At 52.9% G+C, this 21870-nt stretch overlaps 1 protein-coding gene across 3 annotated transcripts in view; it reads left to right on the top strand.

Annotated features, from left to right (window-relative positions):
- Positions 1–21870, top strand: part of PASK (PAS domain containing serine/threonine kinase) — a 45902-nt gene that overhangs the window by 4417 nt on the left and 19615 nt on the right. For all 3 annotated transcript variants that reach the window (XR_004027909.1, XM_030803349.1, XM_030803350.1), the window contains exons 2-12: positions 1919–2156; positions 4248–4480; positions 4922–5092; positions 6204–6344; positions 6909–7043; positions 7740–8000; positions 8981–9149; positions 12029–12185; positions 14393–15645; positions 17704–17888; positions 18608–18775. Coding sequence is in view for 2 of the 3 variants with exons in the window: in XM_030803349.1 (XP_030659209.1) it covers positions 1961–2156; positions 4248–4480; positions 4922–5092; positions 6204–6344; positions 6909–7043; positions 7740–8000; positions 8981–9149; positions 12029–12185; positions 14393–15645; positions 17704–17888; positions 18608–18775 (3069 nt within the window). In the remaining variant the exon portion in view is untranslated. The remainder of the gene's footprint in view (positions 1–1918; positions 2157–4247; positions 4481–4921; positions 5093–6203; positions 6345–6908; positions 7044–7739; positions 8001–8980; positions 9150–12028; positions 12186–14392; positions 15646–17703; positions 17889–18607; positions 18776–21870) is intronic.

Genomic DNA, 21870 nt, shown 5'->3' with positions numbered 1-21870 from the left:
CTACTCGGGAGGCTGAGGCAGGAGAATGGTGTGAACCCGGGAGGCGGAGGTTGCAGTGAGCCGAGATCGCGTCACTGCGCTCCAGCCTGGGCGACAGTGAGACTCCGTCTCAAAACAAACAAACAAACAGGGAGAAGCTCTGTGACGGCGAAGGCAGAGACTGGAGTGACGCAGCCACAGGTCAAGAACACCAAAGATGGCCAGTAGCCACCAGATGCTAGGATAAGGCAAGGAGGGGGCACTCCTTGGAGTTCCATATTGGAAGAGGTGGTGTTGGGAGGGCCACCTCCCCTTTCCTCTCCACCCCAGGCCTGCCTTGTCTTGGAAGGGCCTCATGTGGGCATCCTGCCAGCTTGTCCAAGCTTGCTATTCCTGGAAGGCTGCTCCTCAGCCAGTTCACGGGTCTAGGTGTGCCGATGTGGGAAGACCTGGGTGGAAAGAGGCCTGTGTGTGTCTTAGAAGTGGGCACTGGACCCTTTGGTTGGGAACTCTGGGGTTCTGGATACCCAGAAAATGGTCCAGAAGAGGGGATATGAGGTCTGAGTGGGCTTGCCTTGGCCCCAGGGTCTCCTCATTTTGTGGGGGAAACTCCGGCCGTGGTTCCGGTATTGGCCACAGCCTCCTCTTGCCATTTATCTACAGCCTGGATGACCAGGTGGGGGCTTCCTTCCAGTAGAGGAGATCTTCTTGCTTTAAGGGCTCTTTTGTGGAGTTTGGCCATGAGGACAGGGTATTGGTAAATGTGTACTTGTGTTTCAAGTGCTTGCCAATATGCAGGATGGAACTCTTCAGTATCTCCACTCTGCAGGGTGGTCACATGAATGTATACATGTGACAAGACTGCATAGAACACATGCTCACGTGCGCACACACACGCTCACATGCACATGCGCATGCACACATGCACGGACACACGCACACACATGTGCAGGTAAATTCCTTGAAATCTGGATGAGGCTGATGGATGGTATCAAGTCAGTTTCCTGGCTGTGACACTCTCCTGTAAGATGTCACCATGAGAGGGAACTCAGTGAAGAGTATGTGAGATTTTCCTGTATTTCTACCCTGTATCAGCATTTGATCATGTATAAGAGAAAAGCTAAAAATACAAATCTCTGGTGGCAGGCCTGTCTCTAGGAGACATGGCCTCTTGGCCATGGCCCCCGTGACCTCACTTGTTGGCAGCACCCAGGTGATTCTGTGTGCAGCTGGTCGGATGGTCAGGACTCACTTTAGGGGAAAGCTGGGGGCATGAGAGCTGTGCAGCCCCCACGCACTGATGAGTTCATCATGACCTGGGAGTATTTTCAGTTGGTGTGTACCTGCAGCCCCTGCCTTCCCTCATGGCTCCTTCCCACCCTGTTCTTTGTTTTCCTCTCTCTCTCCTTCCCTCTTTCCCATGTCTTCCTATCTATTTTTCTTGGAAAGAGCTTTTGTTTTTCTTTTTTTTGAGATGGGGTCTCTCTCTGTCACGCAGGCTGGAGTGCAGTGGTGTGATCTCGGCTCACTGCAAACTCCGCCTCCCGGGTTCACGCCATTCTCCTGCCTCAGCCTCCCGAGTAGCTGGGACTACAGGCGCCTGCCGCCTCGCCCGGCTAATTTTTTGTATTTTTAGTGGAGACGGAGTTTCACAGTGTTAGTCAGGATGGTCTCGATCTCCTGACCTCGTGATCCGCCCTCCTCAGCCTCCCAAAGTGCTGGGATGACAGGCGTGAGCCACCGCGCCCGGCCTGGAAAGAGCTTCTTTTGAGCACCATTTTGGGCGGACCGTTCTCCCGTCGCAGGTTCTGACCCGGGACGGCAGTTGGTGGTGTATGTCTTTTGGGGCTGAGCTGAACTCAACATTATGAATTAGTTGGTTAAACTGTCTTTATGTTTTTGCATTGCAGATGTTAATCAGCTTCACGTTGTTTTCTAGTTGTTAGAGGTGGAAGCTTGGCAGTTGGCCTCCCTTCTTCCCATGGAGGACGGGGGCTTAACAGCCTTTGAAGAGGACCAGAGATGCCTTTCCCAGAGCCTCCCCTTGCCAGTGCCAGCAGAGGGCCCAGCTGCACAGACCACCGCCGAGCCCAGCAGGTCGTTTTCCTCAGCCCAAAGACATCTGAGCAGAAGGAATGGGCTTTCCAGACTCTGCCAGAGCAGGACGGCACTCTCTGGTAATGACCTTCGACTGCTGCAGGCCTCAGCGCGTGGAAATACAAATGTGGGGTTGCTCTGTGTTGTCATGGAAACCCTCTCACCAGGGATTGAAGCCACTCTATTCCTGCAGAGAAAAGTTCGTGGTTTAGGCGCTCGGCTTGCGCTGGCAGGTGACTCTGGCAGGGCCTTTGCTGCTGCTTTTGCTCTGTTGTGATTCCCAGGCATCTGGCGCTTCTTTTCAGGCAGCAGGTGGAACTCCCCTTCAATTTCAGGGTCAAGTTACAGCAAAATGTTATTTTTTACTTCAGAGTGTGTGAGAACGCTGTTCTAGGTTAGGCTGTTTTACTTAGGGAAATGCAGCTTTGCTCATGCATTTACTGAGCTAAATGACGTTTAGCCGGTGGACCAAGAATCATGGGGCAGAAGTCTGTTGGTGCCTCCTATGTCCAGAGTGTGTTGGTGCCTCTTATGTCCAGGCACCCCAAAGGTCTGGGCCATGGTGAGGAAGAAAGCGTCACTTGCCTTTGAGGGGCTGTCTGATGGAGGCACTTGGGGAGACAGCAGGCTGTGTCCTTGAAGTTGGGGTAGACCTCGAAAATGGGGAAGTGGGGCACAGAGCTGCGGGAAATGGTGGCTGGGGGTCTGGTCTCCAGGCCGAGGAGCACTTTGACACTGGAGTAGGAGGGTATTGGAGCTGAGCTTGTGCACTGGGGTGTCTGAGGGTGTAGAGCGGAGGGCCCTGTGGAGAGCACCCGGGATACTGCAGGGAGGGCCGGGCTGGGAGGCACACAGCACCCTTGGGAGTGGGCTTCACCCAGGCACTGATCAGGAATGTTCTCAGTGAGTATCGACAGGTGTGTTCCTTTTTTGGAGCATCATTCTGGTGGCTGCATGAGGAGCAGGGGTGGGAGCCGGAGGCACAGGGCCTTGAGACATGAGGAGGAGCTGTACTTGGTGACTGCTGTCTGGGGAAGAGGAAGGGCGAGAGAGTGGCTGGATGGCCACGCGGTTTCCAGTCTCAGAGAATGGTCGCGGTCAGGCCACTCACTGAAAGTCAGGGGTCCTGGATGAAGGACATGGAGGGGAGGGGATGGGAGAGAAATGGAAGGGCCAGGTCTTGCGTGCTTGGTTTTGAGCACTGGAAGAATGCAGTTGGTGTCTCCAGAGATGGGGAAGAGGGCGAGTGGGCTGTGGGAGGTCCGGGCTGGAGGTGCGAGTGTGGGAGTCTTCAGTGCATTTCTAGTTAGATGTATTTAAAGCTACCGAGGAATGGGTGAGATGGAGCCGTGGTCATTGAGAGGTGAGAGGGTGGGAGGTGGGGGAGCCCAGGTGCCCGAGGAGGGTGGTGTGGGAGGAGGGTGAGGCCTGAAGAATGACTGGACTGAGTGTTTTGGGAGCCATTGGAGGCGTTGCTGAGAGTGAGGACGCTGCACAAGGAGCTCTTGAATCGTAGGACGCTTCCAAGGAGTAAGTGACAGGGCAGCCGCCGGAGTAGCCATGGGGTCTTGGAATGACTGACAGAAGACAGAAGGTGGGAAGGAAGGAACCTTTGAGTGTAATTAAGCTTTTTTGTTTTTTGAGACAAGGTCTGACTCTTGCTCAGGCTGGAGTGCAGTGGCGCAGTCATAGCTCACTGCAGTCTCAAACTCCTGGGCTCAGGCAATCCTCCTGCCTTAGCCTCCTGAGTAGATGGGACTGCCGGGGCATGCCACCATGCCCAACTGATTTTTAAAACTTTTATTTTTAGTAGGGATAGGGTCTCGCTGTGTTGTCCAGGCTGGTCTTGAACTCCTGAACTCAAGCAATCTTCCTGCTTCAGCCTCCCAAAGAGCTGGGATTATAGGCACGCCTGGCTTTGAGTGTAATTTAGACACAGAAGTGTTGATCTTGTGCTGTTCGTGCTTCCGAGTGGACCTGGTGGTTGCCTAAGTGGATTCTGGATACCACGTTCAAACACGTGATGAGAGTGTGCGTTAGCTGTGCAGACTGACTTAATCCTTAGATCTTTTTGCAGGAGTTGAGGGCAAGGGCTGTGTGCTTTGCCTGTTTCAGAAGGTGGACACTGCAGCTGTGTGAAGTCTAAAGCTTCGCTTCGCTTCTCTTTTCAGAAGACAGATGGAGCTCCTACTGTCTCTCATCACTGGCTGCCCAGAATATTTGTACAAGTCAACTGCACTGCCCTGCTGCCCCCGAGCACACGGACCCATCTGGGCCCCGGGGCAGTGTGTCCTGCTGCTCCCTGCTGCGGGGACTGTCCTCAGGGTGGTCCTCACCCCTGCTTCCGGCCCCTGTGTGCAACCCTAACAAGGCCATCTTCACGGTGGATGCCAAGACCACAGAGGTATTTGCTTCTCTTTTAGATCTAGCTGTGTAGATGTGGTTTTGGGGTTTGTGCCTTAAACCTGGGATTTGTGTGTTTTAATGCAATTAGAAAAACATTTGGGCACTTTGGGAGGTGGGAAGTTTGCTTGAGCCCAGGAGTTCAAGACCAGCCTGGGCAACATAGCAAGATCCCATCTCTACAAAGAAATTAGCCAGGTGTGGTGGCACACACCTGTAGTCCCAGCTACCAGGGAGGCTGAGGCAGGAGGGTCACTTGAGCCTAGGAGTTCAAGGCTGTGGTGAGCTCTGATTGTGCCACTGCACTCCAGCCTGGGCAACAGAGTGAGACCCTGTCTGTCAGGAGAAGGCTGGCTTCTACATGGTCCTCCTGGGCTATTCTGGGCAGCTGGTGGAGCTGCTGGGGATGTCTGCATCCTTGCTCCTCTTTGTGATTCCTCAGATCCTGGTTGCTAACGACAAAGCTTGCAGGCTCCTGGGGTACAGCAGCCAGGACCTGATTGGCCAGAAGCTCACGCAGTTCTTTCTGAGGTCAGATTCTGATGTGGTGGAGGCCCTCAGCGAGGAGCACATGGAGGCTGATGGCCACGCTGCAGTGGTGTTTGGCACGGTGGTGAGTGGATGCGGGTGCAGCGCTCAGTCTGGCCTCAAGACCAGCAGCGTGTGGCAGGAACAGCTCGGTGTTCCCCACCAGGAGCTCTGCTGGGGGTTGGGTGGCACCAGGACATCTCAGCTTCTTCAGCTGAAAATGTCATCCCAGGTGCTGTTTCCCCGCTTCAGCTGCAGTGGGGGTGGGGGCCCTTCAAAAACACTCATCACAGGGACGGACGCTGTGGCTGCGGCTGGACTCCCGGGGGGTGTTGTGGGTGGCCCTTGCTTTGTCTGAGGGCTGTAGCTTCACTAGTGTTTTGCAGCCCTGCTGGGCACCACGTCAGACGCTCAAGAGTCATACGGTTTTATTGTCTATTGATTTTTACATTCTGTTTGGTGCTTGTGGGAGCGGGCAGGGGTGTGGGCCTGGAAGCGTTTCCCTAGACAGTGTTGATTCTCTCACCTGTGCCACGTGTCCAACCTGGACGTTGACAGTGAGCTGAGTTGGATGTGGAGGACTGAGCCCAAGGCATGGAAAAAGCCCAAGGCATGGCTGATTGTAGAGTTTCCCCTCAAAGCAGGACGGCCTCGTCAGCCGGTCGGGGACTGGGGGAGCAGCGTTGGAGGGCAGTGGAGGTTGGGGTATGATCTGAGGCTCTAGTAGTCATCCGAATCCTCCAGGTTGCCTGTTTCCCACCTAGACACCTGTGGCTTTCACACAGGGGACCCCATTGCTTGAACTGAACTGATGTCACAGGCTTAGGACCAGTTGTGTCAGAAAATCACTGGTTCAAGAAACTGACTTAGTGACTACTAAGAAGAAAAAAACTAAGATATTCACCATGTGTTGGTGTCTGTTTCTTTAAGAAATAACAGATACTGCTTTTTTCACCCTGCAATATTACCATGAACGGAGAATGAAATCTACCCTCTTGATAAAACTTGCACTTGGAGATTTTAATGTTCAGCATCGGAAATCTTGTTTGTGCTTTGGTAAATTTCTGAAATGAAAGTCAGGTAAGCAGAAGTTGAGAACGTTGCAGTACCTGGAGTTTGGGCCTCCTGGAGGCGGGTGCCCCACCCAGACTGGTCTTTTGGGTCCACGGCATGCAGGTGTGAACCTGTTTCCACAGGTGGACATCATCAGCCGTAGTGGGGAGAAGATTCCAGTGTCTGTGTGGATGAAGAGGATGCGGCAGGAGCACCGCCTATGCTGCGTGGTGGTCCTGGAGCCCGTGGAGAGAGTCTCGACCTGGGTCGCTTTCCAGAGCGATGTGAGTGTGCAGCTTTGCCTCGTGTCTCATGGACGCTGGAGCCGGTGTCGTTCTCCTCTTCAGCAAGTGCTGGTCCCTGTCTCGTTCCTTTGGGAAGAAAGAGGATGAGGAGCCTGGAGGATCTGCCCAGTGGTGCCCTCGCTGATTGTGTGTGCTTGGGCAGGGAACGAACCTCCCATACTTCAGTTCCTCACCTATGAACTGGGGCATAATCATAACTCCTCATGAGATTGTTTCAACATTTAAATGAGATAATATATGCAAAACCCCCAGAATAGTAGCTGGCATTAGAGACAGCCCTCATATGTGAACTGGGATGTTATTAATGAGCTGTGGTGTGGGCCAGGTTCCTGAAGAACAAGAAGGCCCACAATTTAGGTGCATCTCCGGTAGAAGGAGACAGATGAGGATGCTCTTATCAAATTCATGGGTATATGTCTCTTGCACTTCCGATGGAGAAGTCATGTTGGGGTCTTGCTTTTGGCTTGAAAATATTGAAGCTTAGTTAAATTTACAGCTGGAGCACAAGAAGCTTTTATGATAAGCACTGGGCTTTTCCTCCAGGGCACCATCACGTCATGCGACAGTCTCTTTGCTCATCTTCACGGGTACGTGTCTGGGGAGGACGTGGCTGGGCAGCACATCACAGACCTGATCCCTTCCGTGCAGCTCCCTCCTCCTGGTCAGCACATCCCAAAGGTGGGGCTCCTGACCTCTCGCACTGTGTGATGGGGTGGAGTTCTTAGCTCTGAATCCATAACTGGAGACACAGACCAAGGGTTTCTGAAGGCAAGGGTGGCCGTAGGGGTGGGACGTGCTCAGTTTTGAGCTTCCTGTGCGCCGAGGCCTTGACCAAGGCCCGGGGCCTGTGCGGTCTCCCAGCTGGCCACTCTTGTCCCCTGAGTCTTGTCTTCTCCCTAGAGCTGGGCCACCCACAGAGGCGGATGCTGGGACATTGCCCGAGGCTGAGAGGGGTGGGAGAACACATCCACAGATGCGCAGCTGGTGCAGTGCAGCCTGTGGGGCCAGTATCCTGGGGCCAGAGCAAGGATGGCACGGTTGCCAGTGGCGTGGCTGAGCCCCGAGCCTGAGCCCCACAGTCCTCCCTCCCTCCCTCCCTGCTGGTGCCCGGCCCCTCATTGGGGTGTCTCACTTGCCCTGGGGTCGCTGTGCCTGGGGCGGCTCTGGACACTGAGTCCTCCCCACCCACAAAGGGCTCTTTCCTGGGCCAGGCGGGCCTGGGAGGAGAGGGAAGGCAGAGCAGTGTGAGTGTGAGATATCCTGGGGACCTTCCCTGATGACATGTGGCGTAGAAGTCGGGTCGGACGCAGCACAGACTCAGTGCTCTGTCCACGTGAAACACGGCTTGAGCCAAACGACAAGCCTTTCTTTCAGAATCTCAAGATTCAGAGGTCTGTTGGAAGAGCCAGGGACGGCACCACCTTCCCTCTGAGCTTAAAGCTGAAATCCCAACCCAGCAGTGAGGAGGTGACCACCGGTGAGGCAGCCCCTGCGAGGGGCTACCAGGCATCCGTCTGGGTGTTCTGCACCATCAGCGGCCTCATCACCCTCCTGCCGGATGGGACCATCCATGGCATCAACCACAGCTTCGCGCTGACGCTGTTTGGTTACGGAAAGACCGAGCTCCTGGGCAAGGTGGGGCTGCCCTGGGCGCCTGGCTCCCCATCTCCTCGGAGGAAGCTGCTGTGCTCTGCAGTGCGGGCTTGCGTGTGGCACAGGCCTTGCACCCGGCAAGCTCTCCAGCTCGCTCCTTTACCCAGGAGGGACCTCGGGTCCAGGGAGGGAGGTCCTTGCTCACGGCTGCCAAGCTCCTTCTCTCCACCCTTCCCCAGCAACCACCGTCAGAGGGAGGGAGAGGAGCGCTGTGCCTCAAAGCCCTGAGAGATCTGGTCTGACTGATGGACCAGGGTTTACGACACAACTGCAGGGGTTCATTGCTCACCCTAGTAGAAATACTAAAAAGTAGCTAAGCTGAATTGTAATTAAGTTCAATTTAAGTTAGTTAAAAAGCAGTTAGCGTTCTTCCTGGATGAGGGGTTCCCACAGGAGCTGAGGGCGTTGAGACCTTGCAAGGATTTTGGGGGCACGGACGTTTGTGCCCTCTGTGAGGTTAGGGCGGGTTCCGGCATTACATTATGGGCAGTGTCCTGGTGAGGGGGCCACACACAGGTTCAGAGGAAGCATCTGTCAGAGCAGCTCCTGGCCTGGGAGGAGCCCAGAGGGCCCTGCAGTCCTTCTGTCCTGGGTGCATGTCACTGTTCCGGCCACCAGTGAGCCGCGTGAGGTGAGGCTTGCAGACACAGGCTGCCAGATCCATCCAAACATGGGGCCAAAGGCCAGATGTCTGCTCCAAAGATGTGTCGATGTCAATGTAACTTGCCGCAGAGTGTGTTTTTACCTTTTTCTTAAGAAAAGGGGAAAAATCATGAATTACATGTTGAACATCAGAGGGGCTTCAGGTGCATCAAAGGGCATTTGGCCCGAGGCCTCTCCTGACCTTGAGGGTGAACCCTCAGGGACTGGCTCTCCTTGTGTTTATTCCTCCCCCAGGGGGACAGTCCAGTGGGTCAGCATGGATCCTCCAGGCTCTGAAATGTCCCCACTTTGTTTTCTAGAATATCACTTTCCTGATTCCTGGTTTCTACAGCTACATGGACCTTGCGTATGACAGCTCGTTACAGCTCCCAGACCTGGCCAGCTGCCTGGACGTCGGCGATGAGAGTGGGTGTGGGGAGAGAACCTTGGACCCGTGGCAGGGCCAGGACCCCGCTGAGGGGGCCCAGGGTAAGACACAGCCTCCTCCTCCTGAATGCGCCTGCAGCTGCTGATCCCCAGACAGCCCCGTGCCTCTGAGACAGGGCTGGGAGGAGCAGGAGCTACGGCCCCTCCAGAGGCTCAGGGGTGGTGGGGGGGCGGAGTAGGGGGTGACTGTTTTCTGGTTTGATGTTCCTCTCTGTCTCAGGGGCTGTGACATGTTATTCTTATAAACATACGAGCGTAGAGAAGAAGAATAGAAAACCCCCAAGACTGCATCACCTGTGCCCATAATATCCAAGACACAGCATCCGAGACACAGCTAACTGACAGTCTTGTCTTTTCTAAGTAAACTTACATAGCTTCATGTAGTTTGAGTGAATCCATGTAGCATATCAGATTACCGCTGACCCTTGAACAACTGGGTTTGACATTGGAGGGTCCAGTTATACACGGATTCTTTTCAACCTCAGAAATCCAGTATTGGTGGGAGGTGAAGTTGGCGTATATGGAGGGCTGACCTTCCATGCACCTGCGTTTCACGGGTGGGCTGTGGGACGTGAGGGTGTTCGGATTTTGGCATTCTGGGGGTCCTGGAACCCATCCCCTGAGTGTACTGAGGGTTGACTGCATCTCCTAAATCGAATGTTCTACCAGTATTTCCTGGTTTAATTATGTTTATGCCACATAGTTTTAATTTAACGTTTTAAATTATTTCAACAAATACTCCGAGTCCCTTTCATATGCACAGTCTTAGGTGTGTGGCTTCTGTAGACAGAGTGAGCACACTGCCTCCTGTTCCGAGGGACCCACTCTGGCTGGGAGCAATGAGGGGCAGTGGAACCCGCTGATGTTCTGGCAGGGCCCACGCCTGAGCTCCTGGTAAGGAGCAGGCCCCTGGCTGCTTCCACAATGCTCACTCTTTTGTTGACAAGCATGGGGTGGGGGTGCGCCCTGTCCCTGGCTCTGCCCTGGTGAGGACCCCGGGACTCTGCCTCCAGGGGCTCTGCCCACCTGGAGCGTGGGCTCACTGGGTGTGGTTCTGGAGTTCCTGGGGCAGGCTGGGGCCCAAGGGTCCAGGTGATGGTGTGGCAGGGTTGTCGGGTTGGGGGTCTCTGTTCTATGGAAGGACACAGTGGGCGTGAGATAGAGAGAGAGAGAGAGAGTGGCCAGTGCTGGCAGAAAGCACAGCCGCCTCGGGGCTCTGCATCGTGGTGGGTCCAGGCAGGTCGGCAGGTGCTGGCTTGCGAGGTTGTCCTGCACGCGGTCACTCGGGTATTGAATGAGTGTGAAAGTGGATTTAATACAGTCACTGAGGAAAACTACAGCTTCACGAGACTGACCGGCCTGGTGAGATAAACATTCACCATCAGACACTCTTTGGCTTTCTGGGCTTCGTGTGAGTTCTTTGGCAGATGTGCACAGCCTCCTTCCCCACAGGGTCTCGCCTGGGTCATTAGAAGCTGGATTGTGACATTTGTTTTAAAAGATGCTTTGTTAGGCTGTTGGTTCTCCTGACAATCCCGGCTTTCCTTAGCATGTGGTTCCCCTCATCCTATCTGGGGTTTTCTGTCTCAGTCTGTCCTTTATACAAGCTTTTTCCTCTGGCACTGATTATATTCCCCTTCCCCTTTTTCCGGAATTCCAAATTCTGACCTGTGCGTGCACGGCTGTGTGTTTAGTACATGCCCTTTATCAGATATTTGGTGGTGGGGGGAGGGGATCACAACATTTCTGTTACTCTTGCATTGTTTCCCTAGGATGAATTCTTAGAAGTGGAACTTCCAGATTCAGGGAATGAACACTTTTGCTAGTTACTGTCAAAAATGCCTCTTGGAGAAGTTATGCCAAACCACCCAACTGTCCTGGTGACAGAGCAGGCTTCCCTCGGCTTGGGGCTAGGGTTCTTCTCAGGGTCGTCCTTTTTTTTTTGAGACGGAGTTTCACTCTTGTTGCTGAGGCTGGAGTGCAGTGGCACCATCTCGTCTCACTGCAACCTCTGCCTCCTGGGTTCAAGTGATTCTCCTGTCCCAGCCTCCCTAGTAGCTGGGATTACAAGGATGTACCACCATGCCCGGCTAATTTTGTGTTTTTAGTAGAGACGGGGTTTCTCCATGTTGGTCAGGCTGGTCTCGAACTCCCAACCTCAGGTGATCTGCCCGCCTCGGCCTCCCAAAGTGCTGGGATTACAGGTGTGAGCCACTGTGCCTGGCCTTCCAGTGTCCTTCCTAATGTAGCCTGCTTTCTCTCATGTAACCAAGAGACATACATTCATCCCCTACCACGGGCCAGGCTGCACTGCGTGCAGACGCCCCTGCCCTCACGGGGACTGGAAGGAGCCAGGTGACATGTGGAGCCCAGGAAGTGGCCAGAGCTCGGGAGGAAGGCAAAGAGGGGAAGAGGGCATGCAGTCTTAGGCTTGGGGGCCCAGGAGGCCTAGGGAAGCCTTGTAGATACCCAGGTACAGCATTTCTGGGATCAGGAGCCATGATCCCAAGGCCTCTAATACTTCAGGTATGGCAGGGAGGCCGAGATGGCTGGCCAGAGAGGGCCAGGTGGAGAGACCTGGAGGAGTGAGGCCACAGAGTTGGGGGGCCATGGCCGAGACTTTGGCTTCTATCCAGAGTCAGATGGGAGCTGTTGGAGGGTTGTCAGCAGATGAGGGCCGTGCTCTGACTTGGGTGTTAATAGGATCATGGTAGCTGGCTGCAGGTGTCCTGGGCCAAGCAGCAGGGAGACAGGAGGCAGAGAAGAGGGCGCTGGTTTGGACCTGGGACGCTGGGGGTGGTGAGAGGTGGTCGATGCTGGTCATGCTGTGAAGGAGCCTCAGTGAGTTCCAGGCAAATGAGCAGATTCGTTTTAGGGAGTGCCTGTGAAGAGCAAACACTCTTTGTCGGTGTTGCTGCCAGATCCAAGGATTAATGTCGTGCTTGCTGGTGGCCACATTGTGCCCCGAGATGAGACCCGGAAGCTGGTGGAAAGCCAAGACATCTTCACCGGGACTCAGACTGAGCTGGGAGCTGGAGGCCAGCTCCTTTCCCGCCTCTCACCTCAGCCTGCTCCAGGGTAAGTCCCTTGGTGGGAGGTTGCAGGTTTAGTAAAAGTCCAGGCAGACGGTAGGTGAATGAGGAACATGTCAGAGAGAAATGTTCAGCCTGTTATTCATAGTAATACTGAAAACGCACATGGGGTGAGCGCCTGCTCTGTTCCACACACAGTGACACCTGGATTTTCTGCGCTGCCTGGCTGAGTCCTTATCAGCCTGTATGGGAGGGCACCATGGTGTTACTATCTCACTGTAGGGATAAGGAAACAGGCTGTGCAGAGTTCCAGAATGTTTAGGTAGATTTCAGAGAACTGATAGAAACATAATTTTATCATTTTCTTTTTTTTTTTTGGAGACAGAGTCTTGCTCTGTTGCCCAGGCTGGAGTGCAGTGGCGCGATCTCCGCTCACTGCAAGCTCTGCCTCCCGGGTTCACGCCATTCTCCTGCCTCAGCCTCCCAAGTAGCTGGGACTACATGCGCCCGCCACCATGCCCGGTTAATTTTTTGTATTTTTTTTAGTTTCACCATGTTGGCCAGGATGGTCTCGATTTCCTGACCTTGTGATCCGCCCGCCTCAGCCTCCCAAAGTGCTGGGATTAATTTTATCATTTTCAAAGTCATATGAAGCCGTTCTCTTTGCACATTTTAAAATATTCTATTTAGAGTAAAGAAAGTTTATATTAGAGAATTAGGAACATTTAGAAAAGTTGAAATAAAAACTCGTTCTATTGTGATAGTCCTATTGTACATAGCACGTGTGTGTGTGTGTTTTTAACCCATTTTCTTCTTCAGAATCTTTTTTTTTTTTTTTTGAGACAGAGTCTCACTCAGCTGCCCAGGCTAGAGTGCAGTGGCATGATCTTGGTTCACTGTAACCTCTGCCCCCCGGTTCAAGTGATTCTCCTGCCTCAGCCTCCTGAGTAGCTGGGACTACAGGCACCTGCCACCATGCCCGGCTAATTTTTGTATTTTTACTAGAGAAGGGGTTTCACCATGTTGGCCAGACTGGTCTTGATCTCTTGACCTCATGACCCACCCACCTTGGCCTCCCAAAGTGCTGGGATTACAGGTGTGAGCCACTGTGCCCGATCCTGTCCTCTTTCTGAGCCTCTGGTATACCTTTACTAGGTTGCTGATGTTAACCTGTGTGTCTGTCCCCGAGTGAGGTGGTGAGGTCACATTCTGTTCATCTGGTGCCCAGTGTCGGTCTGTGGCTGGGCTGACGGGAGGCCTGGGTCCCTTGGCTCTGTGATCATCCTGTCTGGACTGTGGCAGCCTCCTCGTGGGTCACCATGTGCTGAATGCTGGAGGACATTGTATGCCACCTCTTAGGAGCTGCCCTCACCAGCCTCCTCTCTCTTTTTCGGCCCCTGTCCCCTTCTTTTTTGTTTTTGTTTGAGACGGAGTCTCACTCTGTCACCCATCGCACCAGTGAGCTGGTACAATCTCAGCTCACTGCAACCTCTGCCTCCCAGGCTCAAACGATTCTCCTGCCTCAGCCTCCAAGTAGCTGGGATTACAGATGCCTGCCACCACACCAGGCTAATTTTTGTATTATTAGTAGAGACAGGGCTTTGCCATGTTGGCCAGACTGGTCTCAAACTCCTGACCTCAACTGATCCACCCACCTCGGCCTCCCAAAGTGCTGGGATTACAGGTGTGAGCCACCGCGCCTGGCCCCCCGGCCCCTGTCCCCTTCTGCGTGGGCCCCATCTGAGAGCCATTTCCCAAATCTGAGAGCCATTTCCCTCGTCGGCTGTGAAATCGGATGGTGTTTGTAGTCAATCAGTTGTGTTTTTACTGTTGTAGAGTTTACCAGGGACTCTCCAATCCCTCTCTCCTTTCCTCTTACACCTCCTCAAGGCAGCAGCAGGGACCTCCCCTTGCAGGTGGGGCTGAGGCTGAGCTGCACGTCTGACGGGGGGTTTGGGGGGCCCTGAGATGAAGTGGGAGTGCTGAGCAAAGCATTGGCAAGTGTTCCTGTACTTTACTGTTGGGCTTGTGGTAGCATTCTCTGCTAAATCATTTCTAAACGTGGACTTAATTTGGAGAAATTTGAGACTAAGTGCTTTATTTTTTAACTTGGTCACAAAATTTGGTCTTTTTCTTGTTATAAATTGGTGGCATTAAATGCTTTGTACTTAGTTCTAATGGAGAATCGGTGCAGTCTCTCCTTTTGACTCATCTGTGGCCCTACACGATGGTCACCCATGTAATTATCCCCAGGGTGGACAGTGTCCCAGAAGGAAGCCTGCCAGTGCATGGTGAGCAGGTGCTGCCCGAGGACCAGCAAGTCACTGCCTTGGGGAGAGAGGAACCTGTGGCAATAGAGAGCCCCAGACAGGGTCTTCTGGGAGAAAGCAGGTCTGAACCAGTGGATGTGAAGCCATTTGCCTCTTGCAAAGAATCTGAAGCTCGAGTCCCAGCTGAGGATGGGGGCAGTGACGCTGGCATGTGTGGCCTGTGTCAGAAGGCCCAGCTAGAGCGGATGGGAGTCAGTGGTCCCAGCAGTTCAGACCTCTGGGCTGGGGCTGCCGTGGCCGAGCCCCAGGCCAAGGGTCAGCTGGCGGGGGGCAGCCTCCTGATGCACTGCCCTTGCTACGGGAGTGAATGGGGCTTGTGGCGAAGCCAGGACTTGGCCCCCAGCCCCTCTGGGATGGCAGGCCTCTCGTTTGGGACACCTACTCTAGATGAGCCATGGCTGGGAGTGAAAAATGACCGAGAAGAGCTGCAGACCTGCTTGATTAAGGAGCAGCTGTCCCAGTTGAGCCTTGCGGGAGCCCTTGATGTCCCCCACGCCGAACTCGTTCCGACAGAGTGCCCGGCTGTCACCGCTCCTGTGTCGTCCTGCGATCTGGGAGGCAGAGACCTGTACAGTGGCTGCACGGGCAGCTCCTCAGCCTGCTATGCCTTGGCCACGGACCTCCCCGGGGCCCTGGAAGCAGTGGAGGCCCAGGAGGTTGATGTGAATTCGTTTTCCTGGAACCTCAAGGAACCCTTTTTCAGTGACCAGACAGACCAAACATCATCAAATTGTTCCTGTGCTACGTCTGAACTCAGAGGGACACCCTCTTCCTTGGCAGTGGGCTCCGATCCAGATGTAGGCAGTCTCCAGGAACAGGGGTCATGTGTCCTGGATGACAGGGAGCTGTTACTACTGACCGGCACCTGTGTTGACCTTGGCCAAGGCCGACGGTTCCGGGATAGCTGCCTGGGACAGGATCCAACAGAACCACTTGAGGTTTGTTTGGTGTCCTCTGAGCATTATGCAGCAAGCGACAGAGAAAGCCCAGGACGCGTTCCTTCCACGTTGGATGCTGGCCCTGAGGACACATGCCCATCAGCAGAGGAGCCAAGGCTGAACGTCCAGGTCACCTCCACACCCGTGATCGTGATGTGCGGGGCTGCTGGCCTGCAGCGGGAGATCCAGGAGGGTGCCTACTCCGGGAGCTGCTACCATCGAGATGGCTTACGGCTGAGTATGTCCTGGGCCCCATGGGAAGAAGCGTGGTGCCCCCAGGGCACAGCTCAGTGCGGGTGCAGGGCCTTGCTTGTTCTGGGGTCTGATGGGGTTTCACCCTGGAATAGTTTCAGCAGAAATCATGTTTTAAAGGAGAATGCATATCATCCACCTCTTGAAAATTAAGATTACAAATGTGTGTGCCTGTGGAGGGTGGCGCCCAAGGTCCCAGGCCACCTGCCCCATGCCCATCAGTTCCAGCTGTGCCCCCCGACTCAGGCCATACACTTCAGAGAGCCGCTCTGCGCAGCAGCTTGGGGAGATTCCGTCGGGAGCAGGAGAGGTGCAGGGGCATCATGCTGGAGTCTGTTTCTCCACCTCCCACCAGCCCCCACCTCAGTGGTCACATGGAGAGGTCAAGAGAGATGTGAGCGTGGCGAGATGCTCACGTGTTCTTCTTCCGTGCTTTTGGTGTTTAGGCTGCTCTGATCTCTGAAAAACCTGCCCTTCTGTGAGGGTCATGTGATCAGGCCCCTCTGCTTGCCCCTTTGAGGTTGATTCTGTTTTACTTTCTTTTTTGTTTTCATTTCTTTTTTTTCTTTTTTTTTTTTGAGACAGAGTCTCGCTCTGTCGCCCAGGCTGGAGTGCAGTAGTGCGATCTCGGCTCACTGCAAGCTCCGCCTCCTGGGTTCATGCCATTCTCCTGCCTCAGCCTCCCAAGTAGCTGGGACTACAGGCACTCGCCACCATGCCTGGCTAATTTTTTGTATTTTTAGTAGAGACAGGGTTTCACCGTGTTAACCAGGATGGTCTCGATCTCCTGACTTTGTGATCCACCCGCCTTGGCCTCCCAAAATGCTGGGATTACAGGTGTGAGCCACCACGCCCGGCCTGTTTTTTTTATTTTTTGAGACAGAGTCTTACTCTGGCCACCGTAGCTGGAGTGCAATGGCATGATCTCAGCTCACTGCAACCTCCGCCTCCTGGGTTCAAGCGATTCTCCTGCCTCAGCCTCCTGAGTAGCTGGGACTACAGGCGTGTGCCACTATACCCAGCTAATTTTTTTGTATTTTTAGTAGAGGCAGGGTTTCACTATGATGGCCAGGCTGGTCTCGAATCCTGACCTCATGATCCACCCGCCTTGACCTCCCAAAGTGCTGGGATTACAGGCATGAGCCACCGAGCCTGGCTAACTTTTTGTATTTTTAGTAGAGACGGGTTTCATCGTGTTAGTCAGGATGGTCTTGATCTCCTGACCTCGTGATCCGCCCGCCTCAGCCTCCCAAAGTGCTGAGATTACAGGCGTGAGCCACTGCGCCTGGCTGTATTTTCCTCATTTCTTAATAGATCCACATTATTTTAGCCAGTTGTTTCCATATTGCTGATTTTGTAGTGTTGATAGCTAGGGTTATTTTCTTATACTTAAAAGAATTTTGTAAATAATAAGTGTTATTTGTAGAAACATTAGAAATATAAACAAGAAGGAAATAAAATGGGCTGTAAACCCCCACCACCAAAAACAGCTAACCACACTTACGTTGGTGTATAGCTAGGAGGCTGTGGAAAATGCATATGTGCTTTCTCTATATAAGTGGGTATGGAGTTTAATATGACTATGAGTGACTAGAGTAGGTACATGTGTACGTGGATTAATGTAAGCCATTCACATTCTTGTCACTGGAAGGCCAAAGACCCACTGTGTGTAGGGGCACGTTGAGTGCAGGTTCTCCCGGCTATTCTGAGTTGGAGGTTGTCTGCACCCTCAACTACAGGCCTCTCCGGAGGGCTTCCTTGGCCTCTGGCTGCCCTGAGTGAGGAGGTGTGATTGTTGTTGCAGGCCTGCAGGCTATGCCCCGGGGGTGTTTCCCTGGCCGGCCCTGACAGCTTTCCTCCAGGCCTTGGTGCTGCCTGCCTCTGCCTGGGCTGCTCTCTGGTCTGTGTTCTGGGGATTGAACTTTCTAACTTAAAGCTGCTGGGGATTGGACTGTTGCATTCTAGGACTGGACTTTTCTAACCGAAAGCTGCTGTCTAGCCAGGTCAGCACAGGCCTGTGCATTCTTACCTTCTCACCCTTCAGGTATACAGTTTGAGGTGAGGCGGGTGGAGCTCCAGGGCCCCACACCTCTGTTCTGCTGCTGGCTGGTGAAAGACCTCCTCCACAGCCAACGCGACTCAGCCGCCAGGACCCGCCTCTTCCTTGCCAGCCTGCCCAGCTCCACCCACTCTACCGCTGCTGAGCTCACCGGACCCAGCCTGGTGGAAGTGGGTATTTGCAGTCAATGCCTGCCCTGGACTTGCCTTGTACTGTGTGGCAAATATCCTAGTTGGCACCTCTCTGTTTCCTCGGGGATGGGAATACGGTCTGTTTGTAACTTTTTTTTTTTTTTTGGTGGGACGGAGTCTCGCTCTTGTTCCCCAGGCTGGAGTGCAATGGCGCGATCTCAGCTCACTGCAACCTCCGCTTCCTCCCGAGTAGTGGGAATTACAGGCACGCACCACCACGCCCGGCTAATTTTGTATTTTTAGTAGAGACTGGGTTTCTCCATGTTGGCAAGGCTGGTCTTGAACTCCTGACCTCAGGTGATCCACCCGCTTTGGCCTCCCAAAGTGCTGGGATTACAGGTGTGAGCCACTGCGCCTGGCCCTGTTTGTAACTTTTCACACTGTCTTCTAATATCTGGTGTGACTATAAAGCCACTTTAAATCTGCATAGGCCCATGTGTATGGTTGGGGTGTAAACACGTTTTGACATGTGTGCCAGTTGAGATCAGAGTGCTGAGGCTGCTTGGGGTGCCCTGTGGAGATCGGCTTTCAGACCTGTCTGAGAGCATAGGAGGAGAGGGGACTGGAGTGCAGGGGACTGGAGTGCAGGGCACACCTGCCTTGGGTGGCTGCTGAAGACGCAGGGGGACCACTGTGGGTGCTGCACCTCTGCCAGGTGCAGTTGCATGTAACCCCACAGACCTTCCTCTGCATTGCAGGTGCTCAGAGCCAGACCCTGGTTTGAGGAGCCCCCCAAGGCTGTGGAACTGGAGGGGCTGGCGGCCTGTGAGGGCGAGTACTCCCAAAAGTACAGTACCCTGAGCCCGCTGGGCAGTGGGGCCTTTGGCTTCGTGTGGACTGCTGTGGACAAGGAAAAAAACAAGGAGGTACCCTGGATGTGGGAGGGGAGTGGCGTGGGGCACCACTTCAAATGGCTCTTGACTTTTGGTCCCAGTTCTCTAAACCTGGGGTTTTTTGAGGAGTCCTTTACGTACAGCACCAAGCATACAACCTGGTATGTGGGCGGTTTCCCGATACAAGGAGGTTCTCTCAGCAGAACACATGTCCACATCCAGGGTTGCTGATCCCGTCAAGTTGTAGATTCAGACCTTGAACAGGCCAGGCTCAGGGCTTCGCCTCCTGCCCTTGTGTTAGATCCCACATCTGGACCTTTGTTCCCTCCTTTCTGAGCCTGGGGTTTGCACCATTCTCCTCCTCCCCACTGAGATGCTGATATCTCACGGGCACTGCACATGCATGCTTAAAACCAAATTTAAGACCGCCTCCACCCAGCTGGAAAAAAAACCCCAAGAAAGAGGCAAGCAAGCTAACCAGCAGAAGCTCTTGGTCTTCCCGGCTCCCTGGAATGACTGCTCTGTTTATAGCTCACGGCTGGAGCAGGGATTGGTGTGTGCTAGGCATTCCTCTAGGTGCACTGAGTACTGCCAGCTGCTTGTCCCCCCACCCCCTTCCTCCCCAGTTATCATGGCCATTCTTACATATTCTCCTTCCAAATAAGCTTTAGAACTTGCTCTCCCTCCCTCCCAAGTCCTGTTGGGATTTGTAGCTGCCTGGACATGTTGCGACGTGGGGGAATTGACATCAGGATGATGGCCACTTTCCTGTTCAGAAGCAGCATCTGCTGCTTGCTGTGAATCCCTGTTAGATTGTCCAGGTGTGTTTGTGCCTGGCTTGGCGGGTTCCTGGGAGGGTCATGGAATACTGCCCGCAGGATCCTTTGCTCCCTGCATTTTCTAGTCACTTGTGGCCGGAATACACCAAAAATCCGAGCTTGGATTGATCCATCATATGTGTATATCCAAGTCTTCCTAGTACTAATGCTCTTTCAGTGGATCCTTTGGATTTTCTAGATCAACAACCACTCCTCTGCAGTAATGACAGTGTTGTCTGTCCCCTCTGTGATTCGCCTGTCATCATCCTTTTATCCTTCCCTCCTGTCTATCCTTAACTAGGACCTGTGGGGTGTGCTGCACAGCAGGTGTGCCGCTGCCTCTTCTGGGCTCTGCTGCTGCTCCAAGGTGGCTGTGGCTCCTTTCAGTGCCTGATGAGCACCTTTCATTGGAGGATCTTTCATTTTACTTTCAACCTGCTAAAATTTTTTAAGAATGAGTGTTGAGTTCTATCAAATTCTGTCAAAAGATGTCTTTTCCGCATCTATTGAGATACTCATATCCTTGTTGCCTTTATTAATAAAACGAATAACATACAGTATTTGTCTTTGATTATATTATAACAGTCTCTTAATGCATTGCTGAATTTGATTTTTGATTTGCTATTTCTCTTTTTTTTTTTTTTTTTTTGAGACGGAGTCTTGCTTTGTTGCCAGGCTGGAGTGTAGTGGCACCATCTTAGCTCACCGCAACCTCCTCCTCCCGGGTTCAAGCGATTCCCCTGCCTCAGCCTCCCAAGTAGCTGGTATTACAGGCATGCGCCACCATGCCCATCTAATTTTTTGTATTTCAGTAGAGACGGGGTTTCACCATGTTGGCCAAGAAGGTCTCGTTCTCCTGACCTTGTGATCCACCCACCTCGGCCTCCCAAAGTGCTGGGATTACAGGCTTGAACCACTGCGCCTGGCCTGATTTGCTATTTCTATTTGGGATTTTTTTTTCGTTTATATTCATACCTAAGTTTTGTTGCATTTCATTTTGTTTCTTTTCGTTTCTTTTCTTTTTTCTTTTTTTCCTCTTTTTCATTTTTCTTGCTCCCTCCCTCCCTCCTTCTTTCCTTCCTTCCTTCCTTCCCTCCCTCCTTCCTTCCCTCCTTCCTTTTTTTTAATTTATTTTTTTTAATGTCAGAGTTATGAGGCTGGCCAAGTGGCAGTTGGATGGTGTGTCAATACCTGGAAGATGATGTTCCCTTGGCTGTCCTAATTCTTGTTTCGCTCTCTTTTTTTTGCTACACTTGCCAAATAATTGTCTATTTTACTCATCAAGTATTTTTTGTTTTCTTTTAATTTCTTTTACTTTCTATGATTTATTTTTGCTATTTTTCTTTAATTTTTTTTTTTTTTTTTGAAACAGAGCCTCGCTCTGTTGCCCAGGCTGGGGTGCAGTGGTGCGATCTTGGCTCACTGCAACCTCTGCCTCCTGGGTTCATGCCATTCTTCTGCCTCAGCCTCCCTAGTAGCTGGGACTACAGGTGCCCGCTACCACACCCGGCTGATTTTTTTTATTTTTAGTAGAGACGGGGTTTCACTGTGTTAGCCAGGATGGTCTCAATCTCCTGAGCTCGTGATCCGCCTGCCTCTGCCTCCCAAAGTGCTGGGATTACAGGCGTGAGCCACTGTGCCCGGCCTAATTTTTGGTATTTTTAGTAGAGATGGGGTTTCACTGTGTTAGCCAGGATGGTCTCAATCTCCTGACCTCATGATCCACCCTCCTTGGCCTCCCAAAGTGCTGGGATTACAGGCGTGAGCCACCGCGCCCGGCCTAATTTTGCTAGGTTTCTAGATTATCGTATTGAATGTGTATTTTCAATGCTGTTAATAATAACTGTTTGGCCGGGTGCGGCGGCTCACGCTTGTAATCCCAGCACTTTGGGAGGCCAAGGCAGGCGGATCACGAGGTCAGGAGATCGAGACCACAGTGAAACCCCGTCTCTACTAAAAATACAAAAAATTAGCCGGGCGTGGTGGCGGGCGCCTGTAGTCCCAGCTACTCGGAGAGGCTGAGGCAGGAGACTGGCGTGAACCCAGGAGGCGGAGCTTGCAGTGAGCCGAGACTGCGCCACTGCACTCCAGCCTGGGCGACAGAGCAAGACTCCATATCAAAAAAAAAATTAATAATAATAATAATAACTGTTTACAGTATTAAGCTTTCAGAATGCACTTTGGCCATATCCTAGAGGTTTTGCTCTACAGTGCTTTTGTTGTCATGTGTTTCTAAACAGTTTGAATTTTTTTTTTTTTTTCCAGACAAGGTCTCACTCCTTCATCCAGGCTGAAGTGCCGTGGTACGAT

The sequence above is a fragment of the Nomascus leucogenys genome, chromosome 22a, assembly GCF_006542625.1.
Source record: "Nomascus leucogenys isolate Asia chromosome 22a, Asia_NLE_v1, whole genome shotgun sequence".
NCBI classification, from domain to species: domain Eukaryota; kingdom Metazoa; phylum Chordata; class Mammalia; order Primates; family Hylobatidae; genus Nomascus; species Nomascus leucogenys.
This window is presented reverse-complemented; position numbering and strand designations above follow the sequence as displayed.